General features: G+C 41.0%; 1 protein-coding gene and 1 long non-coding RNA gene across 2 annotated transcripts; both read left to right on the plus strand.

Moving 5' to 3' along the window:
• Window positions 1-11,485: 11,485 nt before the first annotated feature.
• LOC132882572 (histone-lysine N-methyltransferase SETD5-like) lies at window positions 11,486-13,893 on the plus strand. Its single transcript, XM_060915664.1, has 7 exons — window positions 11,486-11,560; window positions 11,653-11,815; window positions 11,961-12,153; window positions 12,250-12,399; window positions 12,676-12,747; window positions 13,620-13,709; window positions 13,888-13,893. The coding sequence occupies exons 2-7, from the start codon at window positions 11,781-11,783 to the stop codon at window positions 13,891-13,893; spliced, it is 546 nt and encodes a 181-aa protein (XP_060771647.1). The 5' UTR covers window positions 11,486-11,560; window positions 11,653-11,780.
• A 2,797-nt stretch (window positions 13,894-16,690) lies between these two features.
• Window positions 16,691-19,100, plus strand: LOC132882826 (uncharacterized). Its single transcript, XR_009654241.1, has 3 exons — window positions 16,691-16,764; window positions 16,908-17,013; window positions 19,028-19,100. It is a non-coding gene; the product is annotated as an uncharacterized LOC132882826 (long non-coding RNA).
• The last annotated feature ends 1,575 nt before the right edge of the window (window positions 19,101-20,675 follow it).

Below are 20,675 nucleotides of genomic sequence, written 5' to 3' on the forward strand. Positions count from 1 at the left end.
TCCAGCAGAGTTGTTAAATAAGGTGGGAGACAAGGGAATAAGAGAACTCTGCCGAGTTTCCCAAAAGCATCGTAGAACAAAGATCATCATGAAATGGTTGAGCAAGCAGCACAATAAACACTCTCTCTCCTAGTTAAGATGCCCTTATCGTTAAAAGGCTTTTGGGAAACCGACCACTGCTCAGTCTCTGTCATGAAATGTACAATAAGATTGAATGGCCAAAGGAACTGTAGTGGTTGTAGACCTGGACCAGTCAAATAAGCACTAAACAGCTAGCTCGGCTCAGAAGAGAGGTAAGCTCACACAAAAAGTTAAAGGAGTTTATAACTTGACAATTTTTTTGCTTATCCCAATAATAGTGCAACTTACACTGCATTAAACATACAAGAAATGAAATAAACAAAAGGAAGAGCTCTTAAAAATAAGAAACAAACATAAAAAAAAGGTTTTAGTTCAGTCCTTTACCCTTGTGTGTGTGTTGGTTTTTATGGTTTGGCCCACGGGCGATTGCTCTAAGACAACGAGGGAGGCTCAGCCTCCTCTAAAAATGACGAACATCGTGTAGGATGAATTGTGCTAGGCTTATATTACAGCCGACCTTATAACATTGCTATTTCAGATCCAGAATCATAGAAATGTATGTGCTCAACCCAACTACAGTGCGAAATCATTCCGTTATAACTTTCCCCAGTTCGCCTAATGTGCGCGTGAGTTTTTCCCCCTCGTGACAGCGCGATGCAGCCCAGCCTCAGTGGATTGGGAGCTATGTGCTTGTCAATCTCAAAATGCAAGACGATTATTGGACAAATACTGCGAAAACGCCCGCCCACGGAGTCACACGGACTCCCAGCTTCAGTGGACTTCAATGGCATTTGGGAGCTATGCGCTTTTCAATCTCAAAATGCAAGACGGTTATTGGACAAATACTGCGAAAATGCCCGCCCACGGACTCCGAGCCTCACATGGGAGGGACATGGCAGTTTCCGCGAGGAGACTGATGATTGGTGAAAGCGGCCGGATATTTTCTTTGATTGACAGCTCGTTTCAAATATAGACAGGCAGCGGTACAGTGTTGCCAGATTGGGGGGTTTCCCCCCCAATTGGGCGGTTTTGAACATATTTTGGGCTGGATAACGTCAGCAGTATCTGGCAACATCAGTTCAGTCCCATGCGGATTCGCAAGTGCTGTGGTGTATTGTAAGAGATCAGCTTACATTTCGATTTCATTCATTACATACGGTTTCTACCAGCTTTTTTAGTTTGTATATATTTTCATTGTAAATAAAGTGTAAATATAGTGTTGTCAAGTTTGCTGTCTTAGTTCCAGAAATTTCGTTTATTTGAGTGACTGAACTTGAGGGGGCTAGTCAGCTAGCAAGAAAGCTGCGCACGGATGCCAAGCATTGCTTATTTAATTTTGGCAAAGCCATTTGCCAGTCTTCCTTTCGAGGAAAAAATTAAAATTAAAGAGCAGGGTAGACCAACGCCTCAAATTGACTTGGTGAAAAAGGTAGGGAATAATGCTGCGTTCATGTGCTATGGGAATTATGGTAAATACCAAACGCCGACATGGAAAACACACATGAACGCCCCCTCTTGTGGTATTTTCCACTGGGCAACTCGTAGAAAATTTTAATACACGAGTTGCCGAGATGAGATGAACTTTAACCTTTTCAACATGGCGGCGAGCGGTACAAGACACTTGAATGCTAAGCATTGTACGCTACTAAAGTTTTTTTTTTACTAGTACTAGTGGGTAGTTTTTGGTGTCTATGCAATGTTGCGTCATTAACAAGTGTAATATAATACATTAGAAATCCGTTTCCTTTAAAAATGCGTTGTTATGGTTTGTTTTTACCTATCCAGAGCAGACGCTATTGCTAACGATAGCTAACTAACTATTGCTAACTTGAATCTGGTCCACCATCTTTAATTTGTCAACCACAACAAAAGCATGTGAACACAACACACTGGTAAATACCACTTCCCAACTGGAAAATATCATCTTCCCAGAGCACATGAATGCAGGGTAATACTCGTTCCTTTCAGCTCTCCTGGTACGAGAAAGTGAATTGGCTAACAGCAAGTGACCCACATCAACAAAAGTAAATAGGCTACTTTAGTAATATGTCATGGATGGACCAAAAATATAGAATCTATTTAAAATGTTTATGCTGAGTATATTATATTGGAATATATGTTTTTCTGGATATGAATTAAACACAGCTACAATTTGGAAAACATTTTTAAACAAAAACACAGCCGAGGTCAATTTTTAAACAACATGTCACAATTTTAAAATTTAAAATGTTAAAATATACCCCCCCCCAACACCACCATCATGTATATTGGACAGTAGGCTAATGGGCCAAAAGAACCTGTTATTTCACAGTTTGTGACCCTGCCAACAATCAGCCAGATCAGAGGCAAGAGTATGGGCAAAATTGATGTGTTTTTTTCTTTTAAAATCTGGAAATATCGTAACCGACCAGCCTCCCATGTTTGAAAGACTACCAGCCGCCACTGGTTTGGCCGGACTTTACACCTGACTTCGTACTGACTCTACACGGACCTGAGGGGATTATGAGGACCATGCCGATGTCCACGTAATTCAAAGAGCAAATTCGGGTTCAGCAGTGTCTAAATAGCTGTTTTTCTCTGAAAGTCCCTTTTTACCGCTAACCTGATTTTTGAGTGTATCCCAGTGTATAACACAGCGGACCCTAGAGGCGGTGGCTGAATTGCACTTTCATACACATTTCTGATACACACGGGGCATTTTTGGCGCGATTGGTTAGTTTTCGGATGTGGGCGGTACCCACTGGGCTGCACGTGGACCTCCGCCCAGACATCATCATTAAAGGACTTAATGTTTCGCTGGGTGATTAACACGCACAGGTAAGTCAAGTCAAGTTTATTGTCAAATATGTTATACATGCTCGACATACAGCACAGATGAAATTTCAGTCCTCTCTAACCCACGGTGCAAACAGGCAGTGCAATAAATAAAAAATAGAATAATTGAAGTAAACAGTAATCATTGAAATAAACTTATATGTTTATAAATATAGTAGCTTTTTGCTTGAGCAAGTGTTTTTGCAAGTAACAGCAACCTATTGTTGTAAATGAAGTGTTATCATTCGGTCGGAGAGCCAGCGCCACCTGCCGCAGTTTAGCCCGAGGAGATGAGGCAGAGTGCGGCAGGTTATGAGAGGCGAGGCCCGGCTCGTTAAGCCTCGCTAAAGACTTATAGTGCAGCAGATTAAGTCAATATTCCAGAAGAATTGTGCACTTTACGATACAAGCACCAAATTTGGCATGAACAATGATTAGGACCCACTTTTTTATTAAAGCCCGTTAGCCGCCTGAAAATCCAAGAGGGCGGCCCCTTTTAAAGATGGCCGCCATATTAAATGGAAAGTAAAGGTTTTCAGTGTAGAAATTGAGTATATGGACATACTGTGACGTTCTGGACATCACATTATATACAATTTGGCATGACACACTCATTAGTGCCAAAGCAAATCCAAGACGACAGGTATTTTAAACTCAAATTCTCAGTTTCCATCATAAGTTGATTAGAAATGCGATTTTAAAAAGTAGTAACAGTCCAAGGTCCAAATGATCTTTATCCACGTAAAAATACTGTAATCAATCTCAATTGCTGTTCTTTTTATAAGAGAGTGGTGTCAAAGCACAACCAGGGCACACTGGTGACATCATTGCTGAGAGACTCAGCATGGGGTTCAGTGTCAGCTAAGTACTATACTCAGTAGTTGTAGTGTACTAACTGTAGGACTCACTGTAGTTACAGTATAGTGTAGTGTCCCAAATGCTATCTAATCAGCCCTGTATATACACCAACTAGTAGGCCTAGTCTAGATAGTTGTAGTATTGTAGTTAGATAGCTGCACCTGAATTGACAGGATGTGCCAGCACGGGATAGCCGAGCCAAGGGTAATGGGGCTTTAATTACCCAGATGGTGTACAAATCGCACGGGACTTAAATGGCACTGGATGAACGATCGGGCTAGGTGTAGAGCACTGATGTTTGAACCTAGTTGTATCCCATACTTCAATGTGCTTAGGTATTTTCACAGTTTTTTACAGTTGGGTGGTAAAAGGATAGCCCCTCGGCCTAAACCGTCACACAAAATGCCCACTTCCAATCTGCTGAGTGGTGTATCTCAAACTGACTGGACAAAATGTTGTCTTTGTCAGACAGATAAAAAGGAAGAATTGAGAACTCCTCCAACACATTATCCTTGCAGTCTTGATGGTTATTCTATGATTGCCACAAATTTACCACTCTTTCAAGCAATTAATCAGCTGCCAATCAGGTTAGATGTGTCACGATTGGATGATGGAGGTGGTACTGAAGACACACTGCGAAGGAATAATGCAAAATATCACCAAAGCTGTCGTTTGATGTTCAGTAACAGCAAGCTTGAGCGTGCGAGAAAAAGGGCAGCAGGCATCCAGAATGACCCTGATGAGGGACACTCAAAAATGCGAAGAACTACCCTTGAAGTGCAGCAGTGTTTCCTTTGTGAAAAGATGGAACCTGTGTCTGAACTACAGCAGGCAATGACCATGCAGCTGAATGACAGACTCAATAAATGTGCTCGTAACCTGAGTGATGGTAAACTTCTCATGATGTGATGTTGTGTCAGCCTTTCGTGGCAAAGGTAAAAAGACTGCATGGCAAACCTGGGAGTTATGCCCTGAAGTGTCTCATGTCTTTCAGAAACTCAGCCAGTACCCACCAGTAACAGATGACGCAGATCTCAACATGCTTAAGAAATTTGTCATCACTATGTACAACAAGAACAGCACTGCTGATGGGGTTGATGATGCAAGACTTGACATGTTTGCCCGGAAGCAACGGTCTTATGATGCCATTCCACCCACAAGGGCATCCCTTGTACAGCATGTGAAGCGTGCCACTTATCAAGCTGCCTGCATCTGGGCCCAAGCAACTTTATGTCAAATGCATACAGAGAGCCCAGCCAACTGGGGTTGGCGAAAAGAAGGTGAAATTTTGAAAATAGTTTGGACAACACTCCCACCAATTGCCTAGAGCTGTCAACAGTTGACAAATGCAGGTGCAAGTCTGAATGCTTTGGAAGGTGCAAATGCTACCGCTTTGGCATTAGATGTACACACCTGTGTGCCTGCAAATGTGATGATTCATTTTAGTTGCAATCTATGCAATTTGCCATTCCAAGACAATACTCTACCACCTAGCCTGATATCGTGTCAAATTCAGTGCCAAAATACACTATTTATGCAATTCATTTGTTTTTTATCTTCATAATATACCACAATTTAGAATTTCTAAATGCAGAACTGAATTACCCATACTCAAAAACCTATTTTTAGACACCAAGATCATTAAAAATGGATTATCCAATCATAATGGAGACAGAAAACACATAGAAGGGCGTATGTAGTGAAAATTCATTATGTCTGATTATTATAACTATTCTTTAAGTTCGTTTCTTAAGACACGTTATCATGGACACTAATCAATATGAAAAACAAATGAATGAAATGCTCACGGACCCATACACATATGAAATACTCAAAAAAGACCCGACAGAGGAAAAGGGGGGGGGGGGGGGGGGTGTCTGGGGCAGATACATTTTGTAACTTTTAGATGCAAATTCCTGCATTTTAATGAATTAGATGTCTGGCTTGATGCTGCCCCTGAGACTGGGCAAGACATTGAAAAGATAGACGGTCCGGCCTAAAAGATGGACATCTGGCCACCCTACTTACAGCAGAGGCTGATCCCCCACCCTCTCAACATAAAAATGACTACCAGTTATGCCAATACTGACTTTTATTGACATCAAAAACAACAAAATGTCAAAAACATCTGGAACAATCAAAACTGACAGTGACATTTGAAAACTACTTCCTGAAAAAGGCTTTGACCTACATTTTTTAATATAATAAAAAATAAGACAGTCTTACTTGACTTTATGTAAATTATAAAGTGTCTTGTTTAAAGATAATAAAACATACAAATAAAATTGACTTTCACATAAATAACTCTTCTCATAAAAATAAAATATTATGGCACTGAAAAGCTAACAACACCTCAATGAATGAACTTTTCTTATAAGAAAGTAAAAAAGAAAGTAGCCTTGCTTAAAAATAAAATAAAATAAAATATTCTTAACTCCATATATCATCCATATGAATTACAGTAACATCTTAATGAACCTGTAGTCCCGCATTAGAGCAAGGAGTGCTTTAACAAAACAAGACAGAACCAAAATCATCTTAATGAGCCTGTAGTTGTCCCGCATTAGAGAAGCAAGGATTTATGCAAGAAACTGTGGACTGGGGCCGGTAAACCAGTGGTTGTACCACATTAGCAGAAGCTTCTCGAACCTCTGGTCAGACAGTCTGTTTCTTCTTGGTGTGAGCACCAAGCCCCCCAGACTAAACAGACGCTCCACAGGAGCACTGGATGGGGTTGGTGTGTTGTACTTCAAGAAGATCCTCTTTATGTTGACAAATTGATGCAGAACCTGAAGATCATTTGACGAACTCAGGTACATCATCACTTCTTTCTCTGCAGAGTAGGTCTCCTCTGGCTCTGCCTCAAAATCAAAAAAGTCCACCTCACCTTGGTGGACAGGTGCGTTGGCGACACTGGCAGAGCTCTGTGGTGGAGGAGCAATTGTGCAGCATTCATCTTGGAGAAGCTGTTTCACTTGCTCCCTCCTATCTGCATCTCTCAGCCATCTCAGCTTGAATTTTGGGCAACTCACAGCTGCGAGAAGGGCACCTCTGTCGTCCAGGAGATTGGCAAACCGTGTCTGCACTGCCTGAAAAAAAAAAGATTGCTATGTTTAGGATATGTGCAATAACATATGTGTCTGTGAATAGTGACAATAAGGGAATTCTATTCCATGTATGCCAACAAAGCCTTATAAAAATAACAATTGAATTAACAATACATCATGTAGTATCCATAAATTAATTGTTTTATTATTTTCTGGAATTTGCATTTTATTCTTGTTTTGCCATAATGAATATTCTGTATTCAGCAATAGTATGGTAGAATAAATTTCAGATAGGTTAAATATGGACCATACCTGCACTATGGCATCTGGAAGGCCTGCAGTCATGCTGGAGAGGGTGTCTTTCACGGCAAGGGTCCTCTGCATCAGAGCTTCCAATGTGGGTAGCAAAGTCCCATAAGGACAGTCAGCTTGTAGAATGTCCAGTGCAACAGTCAAAGGCTTTGTGGCAGTGCAATACTCATGTAAGAACTGGTACTCTTTGTCCTTGAAGCATTTTACTCCCAACTTGGTGCACAGAGTATTCAGCTCATGCATGGGGATTTCTGTAACTCTTTTTACAGAGTCAAAAAAGGAGTTCCACCTTGTCGATGTTGGGACTAGGAGCTTCCTCTTGCTCACCTCCTCCACTGCCTCTGATGCAGTGCTGGACCTACTTGCCTTTGTCCACAGAGCAGAGCATTTTGCTGTGCTGCTCCTGTACACAACCTTGACGTCTGCAATTGATGTTAAGTATTTGTCGACGTCATTTGTGGTAACGAGGTTGACTGTGTGTGAGGCACATCTGTGGTGTGGAGGAAGGGCAATCTGGGCCTCAGCAGCATCACTCTCCTGCTCAGCTGACAATAGGTCTGACATGGGTACAAACGTGACTTCATCGAGGGACTCTTCTTCCATCTCGTTGTCATCAGATGGAGCCTGATAAACTCGAAATGCTTTCACAAAATTCGAGCCGTTATCTGTCACTGTCGCAACGACTTTATTTACAATCCCATACGACGAGTGGATGTCTTCAATTTCTTGACCTATCACGTCATATGTGTGTCTGCCCCGTACTCTCCTACACGCCAACGCGGCCTTTTTTCATTCTAAAGTGTCTCTACTAAGCCAGTGCAGTGTGACCCCCATGTAGCTCTTATTATTCGCTGTCCAGATATCTGCTGTTGTTGATACGAAGTCGACATCACGTAGTGCGGCTCTAAGATTTTCCTCCATCGTTGAGTATTCCCTGTCCAGGTAGCTAGCAAAGGATGTTCTATGAGGCAGCTCAGTGCCTTTACTGGTAGGAATCCTACAAACGATGGCACGAAATGAGGGCGAGTCGACTGTGTTAACAGGCAGCATCTCTTCAACCATATAACGTCCAACTAACTGGTTCAATTCCGCACCACTTGTTGGCTTTGCGCCGAAATCAAGCTTCATCTGTTTAGGACTGGGACCTCCCGTGTCTTTTTCTTTCGCTGCGGGTGGTGCTCGCTCCTTTAAGCTTGTTGAGGCGTGCTGTTTATCAAGGTGCTTCTTTAGGTTAGACGTGGTATTTTTGAAAGTTGAGAGTACTTTCTCACCAGGGCAGAGCGTGCATCGGACCCTGATGTTACCATCATTAACTGAAATAAAATCGAAATAGTGGCTGTACTTCCAACTGCTAAACGCGAACCGCTCTTCCTCCATAGCACACTAACGTTGCAGCTAACTCTCTCTCGCGCCGCGGAACAGAGATCTGATGAGATAGAATATTTGCTACAAATGCACGTTGAGCGGCGTATTCTACAGAGTGAAGACGAGCCATTTAGGCTAATAAAATATGCCCCCCCCCCGAAATGCGAAAAAGTAACGCATCTAATATTAGATAAGTAACTGTAGTCTGACTACTGGTTTTGAAATAGTAGTTGCGTTAGACTACTCGTTACTGAAAAAAGTAGTCCGACTACAGTAACGCGTTACTAAGTAGCGCGTTACTGGCATCACTGGTAGACAGTATAGGATCAGTTACTTACAACCTTTCCAAGACACTGGCAGACATAATTAAACCACTCCTCGGACTCACGGAATACCACTGCAAAAACTCAAAACAACTGGCGAAAGAACTAAAGGAAATCAAGATAAAAAAGGATGAAATCTTTGTATCACATGACGTCATATCCCTCTTTACAAAAACACCGGTCACAAACACTCTCAACATAGTAGAAAACCGGTTAAAAGCAGACAGAACCCTGAAAAAACGTACAAAACTTACAGCACAGGACATAAAACTATTACATTTCATTTCCACGTCCACATATTTCCACTTCAGAGGTACAATCTACAGACAAAAAGAGGGATTTGCAATGGGGGGCCCGCTATCTGCCACTCTATGCAACTTTTTTTATGGAGGATCTGGAAACCTGAGCCATAGAAACAGCACCGGACGAATGCAAACCTATCTTCTGGAAAAGATACGTTGATGACATTCTTGAAATAACCAAAACAGGCCACACACACACACACACACACACACACACACACACACACACACACACACAACAACTCACGGATCATTTAAACTCCATAGACAAGACAGGCAACATCAAATTCACACACGAAGAGGAAACGGACAAGACAATAGCGTTTCTGGACCTAAAATTACACCACACAGAAGAAGGTAATATCAGAATTACAACATACAGAAAACCTACACATTATCTTATCTGACCAATATCTTATCTGGACATCTGAACATCCCATTGCACACAAAATGTCAGTAATCAGAACATTATACGACCGAACACAGAACATCACGGAGGAGAAAGACAGACAGGAAGAGGAACAACACATCCAACAGGCATTAAAAAACTGCCAATATCCACCGTGGGCAATTCAAAAAGGAAAATTACAGACACAAAAAAAGGAAAAAACAAACAAACAAGAAAACACAGAAAAAACAAACCGGGGCTTTGTCACATTACCATACATAAAAGGAGTTACAGAACGCATCCAACAATCCATGAGGAAATACCACATCAACACCCCGGTCAAACCATACAAGAACCTCCGACAGCTGCTAGTTCACCCCAAAGACAAAATACAACTGGACAATAAATGCAATGTCATATATGAAATCCCTTGCCATTCATGCAATAAAGTCTATATTGGTGAAACGGGCAGATGCTTCCACACTTGCAGGAAAGAACACCAATTAGAATGTGAAAAAGAAACAACAAAAAGACTCACAAGATCCGAAAAAGAAAAAGTAAACCAAGAAAACTTAAAATCAGCCATTTCAGACCACTGCAAACGGCAAAATCATATTATGAATTGGGAAGAGGCCAGAGTCATTCGCGCTGAAGAGAATAGATACCAGCGTTGGATTTTGGAGGCAGTGGAGATACGTAAGCGGGCGCAGAGGACTATGAACCGGAATGAGGGAGCGTACGCGCTGTCACACACCTGGAGCGCAGTCCTGGGGCAGCGACCTGACAGCAGGAGGCGTGGACTACCTGTCAAATTGGGCGGGACGTTCACGCCTCCATAGAGTACATCAGCTGATAAGGCACGTCACCACTCGACATCTGGTGATTGTTTTGAAGAAGGTGGAAGTGTTGCCGAAACTGTCAACAAACGAGGTAACATCCTAAAAAATACGTGTCTTAAGAAACGAACTTAAAGAATACATAGAAGGGCGGCCATCTTGGAAAATGGCGGCTTTTTTTTTTGCGTGGCTAACGGGCTTTTTGGGTAAAGTAGGTCTAGAAGATTTGTGCCAAATTTCATGCTTGTATCACAAAGTGAATGATTCTTGCACTAATCTGCTGCACTATTACACTCCTGGCTGTTAAGAGGACAGCAGGTAGAGAAGGCAACAGAGGCAATATTACTGTGCAGCTCAGGTTTGGTTTTCTAGATTGAAAACGAAAAATGATAAGAAAGGAAATATAATATAGCACAGCTGTTTTTTCTTGCTTGTGATAAGCTAGCTAGACTAAGTCTAAGAAAAATTGAAGCAAGATGTTTTACACCTGTAGTTTACAGGTTTTATAAATGATATCAAGTGGCCTGTGTATATCAAGTATACACAGTATATTAAGCACTATGGTGTAGTCGATGTAGATTTCCATGTAAAGATGCACAACTGTTGTAGTGACACAGGTTGGAAAGAATAACATTAATACCAGTGTGCAACTTTGATGCATTCATGTAATTTCCTAAATGTCATCAATAAGATATTTTTGTAGGTCTGCTAGTGTACATAACTAAATAAGTAAGATGACAGCCTGTTCCACATAGGTTATTTGCGTGATATTAATTGGTATTATAAACCTATCAGCATAAAAGTAAGGGGAAACAATGCTACAGGTATCTGGTGTAATGCAGAGTGTTAGTTATCTGCTTATGCAAGTCTGTAAACTGTATTAACTGAGGACAGGGGCAGAATTGTGAGCATGTGTTTTTTTTTTTTGTTACACAGTGTTAAATCAAATATAAATAATACAGTTATGAGCACATCATCTGGCTTCTGTCCAGATGTTCCTTGTAGATAACTATGTTTAAAAGTTATAGTCCTTTTCTGTTCCCATCATCTTTGTCTTCCAAATGAACTTAATAATAATGACGGTCATTTACGTTGGTAATAAATGCTTTTGTCACATGCCAGGAAAACATGAAAAGGTGAAGACGCATTAATGCAAAAGAAGATGCAAAATTTTATGTGAGCAATGGAAGGGACAAAGTGGGACTCGATGTAAAATACATTAATGCCTTCAAAGGTCAGTTGAATCCTCTGATTTTTTCATTCATGACAAAACTTTAAATATGTCACCTTACTTTTTGTGAGTTATTTGTTGTGTGTGTTAACTAGGTCATGGCATCTTCACTACCACTCCATTTGCAAAAGGTGACTTCCTGTTGGAGTATCGAAGTGAACTAATAAGCAAGCAGACAAGCGAGAGGAGACGGAGAATATACCATGACTGCCTTAAGGTGTTCATGTTCGAGTTCCAATTTAATGGGACACTGTGGTGGTGTGTTTTACGTTATTATTTCATCCAATCAGAATTAAATGTCATGTTGCTCTTGGTTTACTGAAAATGCAAGTGTTGTTGACAGAAGGCTCTTAATTTAGGCTAATTAATACTGCCCAACTATGTGTTACTTGTGCTTTTGTAGTGTTGATGCAGCCAGTGAGGATGGGTCTCTTGGAAGACTTGTTAATGATGACCATATAAACCCTAATGCCAAGATGAAGTACTTGAGAGTGGAAGGGAAGCCCCATCTGTGTCTATTTGCTATAAGAGACATAAGTCCAGGTGAGGAGATCACCTATAATTACAGAGACTCAGACTGGCCATGGAGATGCAAGGTGATCAGATGTTTACTTTGTGGAATTGATAGTTCTTGTATTAGATTTATTTGTACTTAATGTCATTGGCCTGATGTTTGTCAATAAATTCTTCAGAAACCAGGAGGAATGTCCACAGAGGGTCAACATGGAGAGGTACCACATACAGCAGAGCTTTCTAGGAGTGCTCAGAAGGTATCAGCAAGTCGGCGGCAAAAAAAGGCATCTACTGGTGCATCAGCTGGTTGTCTAAAAGGCTTCGATAGAGTAAGTGACATTTTCATACAAGATAAACGCAGCTGCACTGTCACATGCATGAAACAGAAATGACGTGTTTGGTGGGTTGTAGAACTACATCTACTGGATCTGTTAGTTTAATGTGTATAGTAAGTTGTATATAGTAAGTCAAAATTACAAGCTTATAGTTTTCGTGGTCATTTGACCTGTTGAGTGCCTAAAACAGTGTTTTTTCCCCACATAATATTACACAGGGAACAACATGTCTTCAAGATATTTATGATATCTTATTTTTCTTTAATGCAGGGTCTTGATGAGGAAATGCCTCAGCAAGGTTCTGAGACCACAAATTCCCCATCAAAAGCTGAAGATTTTGAGGTATGTGTATAACAAGTTATGTTACATCTGATGGTTGGGGACCCAGTCACTCGTAGATATAGTAGGTATATCTTCATAAGAGAGATTCTCCTCAGTATTTTGCATTCTGTATCTTAATAAATTATCTAATGAGGATCAAAGCAAACTTTTCCTCTCATAATTTTTGTGAAAAGGTGGATTCTTAGTTTATTCAATTCTTAAAGGAAAACTCTGGAGTGAAATGCTTTTTAGGTCTATTTTCGCATTATTGGCAGTGCATACGTTGAGTTGCTATCACAATCACGTCAATCGGATGTGTTTTGAGAGAATTCGTTTTGTGATTTCAACCGGAAAGCACTAACACGGCAGTGCCCGGGGCATGTCTTTTTGCCGATACGATTCCCACTGGAAATGCACAATGGGCTCGGCACTCGACTTTTACGGACTGTCCACTGAAGATGGCGTCTGAGGAAGCCCAACTTCAGGTAAGGTCACTGGCTTTGTATTTACTCTTCTACACACTCTATCCGTGCACTTGCAGAGCCAGGGACACTTCGTTTTGTTTGTAGGAACCCTCTGCTCACTTCCACAGAACTGTCATGTTTTGAGCTTTGCAATGGTTTTAAAACTAGCGTTTTGTATCGGCAAAAAGACATGCCCCGGGCACTGCCGTGTTAGCGCTTTCCGGTTGAAATCACAAAAAACGAATTTTCTCAAAACACATCCGATTGACGTGATTGTGGTCGCAACTCAACGTATGCACTGCCAATAATGCGAAAATAGACCTAAAAAGCATTTCACTCCGGAGTTTTCCTTTAAATATACTCTTAAGTGGTACATTGTCAGTACCTGTGTATTTATTGTCCCTCTCCTCCATGGTTTATCTGCTTCAGATGATGACTGAGGGGAACCAGATTCAGACAGCTGAGGGGAACCAGATTCAGACAAGTTCAGTGCTTAGTCCACTTGGCAGAGTTGGAAAGGTAAATTAAATTCAATGTGCAGATTAATGACAATACTGTTGTTTCAGTGTGTGTGTGTTTGGTTACCTGAGTGTGATATGATTTATATGGACAATGGTATGGAAGGACATCCTCATTACATACTTCTCAAAGTGTAGGTCACTGCAACGTGTGTGTGTGTGTGTGTGTGTGTATTAAGCTGTGAACCACCCAAATGTGACTTAGGAGGTCCATACAGTTAATTAGGACCTTCTTCCTGGTGGGGTCGATGGTGGCATTACTTTAGTTTTTAAGAATACCTGGACACCCTGCATTTGATCTGTGTTAGTTTAATGTGTATAAGAAGTTATGTTACATCTGATGGTTGGGGACCCAGTCACTAGTACAACCCCGATTCCAAAAAAGTTGGGACAAAGTACAAATTGTAAATAAAAACGAAATGCAATACTTTACAAATCTCAAAAACTGATATTGTATTCACAATAGAACATAGACAACATATCAGATGTCGAAAGTGAGACATTTTGAAATTTCATGCCAAATATTGGCTCATTTGAAATTTCATGACAGCAACACATCTCAAAAAAAGTTGGGACAGGGGCAATAAGAGGCTGGAAAAGTTAAAGGTACAAAAAAGGAACAGCTGGAGGACCAAATTGCAACTCATTAGGAACAATTGGCAATAGGTCATTAACATGACTGGGTATAAAAAGAGCATCTTGGAGTGGCAGCAGCTCTCAGAAGTAAAGATGGGAAGAGGATCACCAATCCCCCTAATTCTGCGCCGACAAATAGTGGAGCAATATCAGAAAGGAGTTTGACAGTGTAAAATTGCAAAGAGTTTGAACGTCTCACCTACAGTGCATAATATCAAAAGATTCAGAGAATCTGGAAGAATCTCTGTGCGTAAGGGTCAAGGCGGGAAAACCATACTGGGTGCCCGTGATCTTCGGGCCCTTAGACGGCACTGCATCACATACAGGCATGCTTCTGTATTGGAAATCACAAAATGGGCTCAGGAATATTTCCAGAGAACATTGTCTGTGAACACAATTCACCGTGCCATCCGCCGTTGCCAGCTAAAACTATAGTTCAAAGAAGAAGCCGTATCTAAACATGATCCAGAAGCGCGGACGTCTTCTCTGGGCCAAGGCTCATTTAAAATGGACTGTGGCAAAGTGGAAAACTGTTCTGTGGTCAGACGAATCAAAATTTGAAGTTCTATATGGAAATCAGGGACGCCGTGTCATTCGGACTAAAGAGGAGAAGGACGACCCAAGTTGTTATCAGCGCTCAGTTCAGAAGCCTGCATCTCTGATGGTATGGGGTTGCATTAGTGCGTGTGGCATGGGCAGCTTACACATCTGGAAAGACACCATCAATGCTGAAAGGTATATCCAGGTTCTAGAGCAACATATGCTCCCGTCCAGACGACGTCTCTTTCAGGGAAGACCTTGCATTTTCCAACATGACAATGCCAAACCACATACTGCATCAATTACAGCATCATGGCTGCGTAGAAGAAGGGTCCGGGTACTGAACTGGCCAGCCTGCAGTCCAGATCTTTCACCCATAGAAAACATTTGGCCCATCATAAAACGGAAGATACGACAAAAAAGACCTAAGACAGTTGAGCAACTAGAATCCTACATTAGACAAGAATGGGTTAACATTCCTATCCCTAAACTTGAGCAACTTGTCTCCTCAGTCCCCAGACGTTTACAGACTGTTGTAAAGAGAAAAGGGGATGTCTCACAGTGGTAAACATGGCCTTGTCCCAACTTTTTTGAGATGTGTTGTTGTTGTCATGAAATTTAAAATCACCGAATTTTTCTCTTTAAATGATAAATTTTCTCAGTTTAAACATTTGATATGTCATCTATGTTCTATTCTGAATAAAATATGGAATTTTGAAACTTCATCATTGCATTCCGTTTTTATTTACAATTTGTACTTTGTCCCAACTTTTTTTAAATCGGGGCTGTAGATATCGTAAGTATATCTTCATAAAAGATAGATTATCCTTAACATTTTGCATTCTGTGTCTTACTAAATTGTCTAATGAGGATCAAAGCAAACTTTTCCTCTCCTAATTTTTGTGAAAAGGTGGATTCTTAGTTCATTCAATCCTCAAATATACTCTTAAGTGGTGCATTGCCAGTGCCTGTGTATTTATTGTCCCTTTCCTCCATGGTTTATTTGCTTCAAATGATGACTGAGGGGAACCCGATTCAGGCCGCTGAGGGGAACCCGATTCAGGCCGCTGAGGGGAACCCGATTCAGGTTGCTGAGGGGAACAAGATTTGCCTCAGCAGAGATGGAAAGGTAAATCAAGTTCCAAATCTGGGGGATCAGCGGGTCTAGTTCCAAAGCTAGCTTCAGCTCAATCAGCTGATCTCTGGAGTAAACAATGTGAGCAGCATATCCGATGGGAAGTGGAAGTGAAAGTAGACCTTCCAACATGAAAAGTAAATAAAAACTCTCTCTACGACCAACTTTAGAGAGGGCGTGGCTTCAAAAAGTTACTACAGTACTTTCAGAGGGGAAAAAAGGAAGAAAGTTGTATAAAAGTAAGAAAAAGACGCGAAACGAGCCGGAGCAACTGCAACAGGCTGCATGCATGGTGCCTAATGCTGCCTAATGACAATACTTGTGGCAAAATTTGAAGTTCCAGAGGTTCTGAGACCACAAATTTCCAAATATTTTGAAGAGGTATATCCTCATGAAAGATGTTCATCAGTGCGTTCTGTATCTTTTTTGAAAGTGACTGCTAGTTAACATCTCATCTTATTGTGCCACATTTGAGTTACTGTTTCATACTCGTTCCATTGTATGACAACAGTAACTAAAAAACAAACAGATTAAGACATTCTTCATAGAATTTTAAAAGTTATCTTGCCGCATCTAGAAAAGTTCTTTTCTTGATTTAACAACATCTAAAATAAAACAGACAGTAATCATTGTGGTATTTTTTTAAATTGTCTGCTCTTGTTATCTATTTTAGATGACGACTGAAAATAATCAGAATCAGTTCACTAGTCCAAGTGAAATGGATCCAGTTGTCAACAGTGGAAAGGTAAATTGCTTGTCACGTTGATATTGGATTGAAATGTATTGGCTCTTCTAGGACTGTGTAGATGTCAAAATGTGAATGTTAAATATTCTGCCACTAAAACTGTTTCACAAAAAATTAATGTTACCATAAAATTTTGCCATCAGTGTCAAAATCATCGCCTTGTGTGCACAACAGTATCCTCCTTGGACAAGTGCATTCAGTGCATAGGACCTGTATCCTCCTTCAAGTGGCTTGGCTATAAATGCAAAGGTGAGATATTCAGTGAATTTGTACAGTGTGCAGCTAAGGGCAGTGGGTGGATATACACTCATTTGGCAGTTCATTAACAAAACCTAGCTAAGGCCCACTTTACACGGGGACGGTATAAAACAAAAACGCAAAAGTCCGTTTTTGTTCTCACTTTTTTCCGCGTCTACACGACCGTTTTCAAGGAGGAAATCTGCGTCTATACGGTGACGCATAAATGTCTCCGCTATGTCTGCACGCATGCGCAACGTCTTCCGTCTTGTCTGATCTGCACATCTGCACCGCTGTTCTGTCAAGTTATCCTACTAAGCCTACTACGCATGCGCGAAATCCAGGAGGGTAGGAAAATTCAACAGTAGTTTTGTCCCACCAATCAGCTGGGCTGATAGAAAATCGGTGAGAATTTCACGCATTTGCCGATTTTTATGTTTTGTGCGTATTGGTCGAGTCTTTGGCCGAGTCAAATAATTTGTAATGACTTGTTTTGAATAATAAAATGGTCTGTATGAGAACTTGCTAGGATAACTTTACAGAACACCGGGTAGGAAGAAATTATAGGTAGGAAGAAATTTCAGAACACCGGCTGAGGTACTGTAGTGCTCGAGGGAGGAGCAGGAGCAAACCGAAACTCTTTTAATCTGCCTTTATTAAGTAACACTCACTCTTGTTTCGGTGAAGAAGAGAAAAGGCAGTGTCCATCTCAGCAAAATAAGCCCGTTCGGCTGCTAGTTTTGTTTTCAGTCTCGGGTTTATGGTTTCACGAGCGGCTTGAATAGGTGGCGCGCGCGTGCATGCACACGCGTGTGCGCGCGTGCGTGTGTGTGTAACTTGGCGACACCAAACTGAGGAGCTCCAGCTGGGCGGGTGAGCAGGAAAATACATCTACTGCATTAAAACACAGAGCAGCTTGAAGGTCCGTTGGATTGATGTAATCAGACATGCTCTTACTTTTTTACTTACTTTCTTACTTCCCGGGCTGGCATGTGCAGTATATGACATATGTATGACGTAAACGCGTACCCGACGTGAGCAGATCCGAGCGGAGTTTCGCGTATTGGGTAGTTTAGACGGATACGCAACGGGGGCCGTTTTTAAACTTATCCACTTTGAAAGGCGTTTTCAATTTTATCCGTTTTTCAGCCTCGGAAACGCCGTCCCCGTGTAAACGAAAGGCACTTCTGATAAAATATTTAGTCGTTTTTACCCGACAGCGTCCTCGTGTAAACGGGCCCTAAAACTAATGCAGTCTAATACAGCAGTCCTGCAGTAAATTCTCTTTCATGAAGGTTAGTGTTTTTGCTGAAACAGTTTTAGAGAGATTCAACTGTGTGATTATTTTAGAGGACAGCATTTGTATTGTGCTGTATTGTGTTATACTGACAAGTGTTTATTACTTTGCCTAATCCATTTACATCAACTAGTGCAGGGCCCGGTCAAAACGTGTCTTTTATCTCACTAATAGTTCAGCATTCAATTTGATAACTATCACCATCTAATTTCCATATTTCATGAAATTTCCATTTCCACAAATCCAAAAGGATTGTTGTGTCACATTGACTTGCCAGTGTATTAGGTACACCTAACTAAAACTAATGAGGTATAACAGAACGGGCCTGTAATAAACCTCCCTTTGTGAGGATCAAAATACAGTTTTTATTGGATCTGTTTGACAGAGGTTTCTGTTTATTTTAATGGTTATTTTAGAGGCTCTTGAACTCTACTGGTATACTGGGGTGTGTTCCTAATATTTTGTTAACCTTATTTAATATAAATGGGATGGACAAAATCTACCGCTATTAAACAGATTCATTAAAAACTTAACAGTGGGATCTGTGAGGTTGCCATGCTTGAGGTTTTCCTGAATCTACCTTTGAATTACTCTTATGCAAACATTTCATATCAATTATGTATCTCTTTAACAGTGATTTTTTTTTTTTTTTGCTGTTTTGTTTATTCCAAATTACTGCCAACTTAAATAGACCAACAGAGTTAAAAATAATATATTCAAATGTGTTAGTTTGTTCAGGCATCTGGCATAAATCCTGCCTCAGACAAATTACAAATGAGAACTTCCACCACCTGTCACAGGTGAGTATCCACTTAAGGGTTCTTGAATTTCTAAACTGTCTATAAAGTGTCCATCACTAGCTAAAATAATTTGTTTTCTCAACATTTCAGGAGCAACAGCTTTCTAAGGCTACATCCACGACAACAGCAACGAGATTTTTTTTTTTTTAATATCGCGTCCACATGGGCAACGGATCAGTAAAATTTCAGGTACATATGGCAACGCAACACTTGCTGAAAATGATGCAATACACATGCCACACCTCTAGGTGCGCTGTAAGACGGTCCCGTCGGAGACACCAGAACAATAGAAGAAGGGGTTTACGCATGCGCATAAACCCCTTCTTCTGTAGCATCAGCCACATAAAGTTTTGATTATTAATCAGTAGCGTAAAATAGTATCTATTGTCGAAGACACTTATTTATATTTCATATTAAAACGTCTATGTAAATTAATACATAGAAAGCCTGGCCAGGCGCTGAACATTCTTCTGCCTTCACTTTAAGAGAAATTCAGGGCGAGCATGAGCCTAGCTTCTTCCGTGTCACTCACCCTGTCACTGTCACACGCACACACCTTCTGCTCGTTTTTTGAATGGAGACGCGAAAAGAGGAATGAATGGGGATAGATGGAAGCTGGTACGCCAACATTCTGATATCCTCCAGAATTCTTTAATGGTCCGGAATAAATTGAATGCTACACATTGATGGATTACTTTGTTCTTCTATGCCCTTTTTGAGGAATGTATTGTCGGACTTAAACCAACATCTGAAGAGGTGAGATCGCTCCTTTTTTTTCCTTTTTTTCCTTTTTATTTGTTGACAACTCGCATCAAGTTCGTTACACTTCTACCCGGCGTGAAGCACTCACAGTCATGTGGTTGTGACATCATCGTAAACAAATCCGTTCTACTCATCCAGACGAGTTCGCAACGGCGCCGTTGCCAGATTTTTCCACTCTGGAACCCCTTCTCAAAAGATTTCATTTTGGGGCACCCAAAACGCCGGTGCCGTGTGGACGCCAGGCCGAAATGATAAACAATTTTATCAGATTCACCTGAATCTGTTGCCATGTGGACAGGGCCTAAATGTTCTGGGGATGAACCTCTGTCAGATCAGGATAGCGCATCACATTCAGAACTGGATCAAGTATCAGATGATCTTCGGAACGTGTCTGATGAGGATTGCATACCAGACTCTGAGTCAGATGATGAGGACAATGAAGATTCAGATGCAAGCATCCCCTTTCTGCCTCATCAGATGAAAGCTAAACAGATTCACATAAAACCAGTAATACCAGATGATGGGACATCTTATGGGTCAGATACAAGCATCTCAGTTGTGCACAGCACAACTCTTGAAGATCACATGGTTTTCAATGCTGCTGAAACATCAGAATCATCAAATTCTATCAAAAAGTTATCAAAGGAAAAGCCACAGGATTGAGCAGAGCGTAATAACCAAGAATCAGCATATCTGACAAGTAATAGAAATTACTGTTACATTTGTGGTAAGCCACAAAGTAAGATTTCCCACCACTTGAAAACACGCACTACACATGCTGAAATTGTACATGCTTTTACACTCCCTGAATGCTC

The sequence above is a fragment of the Neoarius graeffei genome, chromosome 3, assembly GCF_027579695.1.
Source record: "Neoarius graeffei isolate fNeoGra1 chromosome 3, fNeoGra1.pri, whole genome shotgun sequence".
NCBI lineage: Eukaryota > Metazoa > Chordata > Actinopteri > Siluriformes > Ariidae > Neoarius > Neoarius graeffei.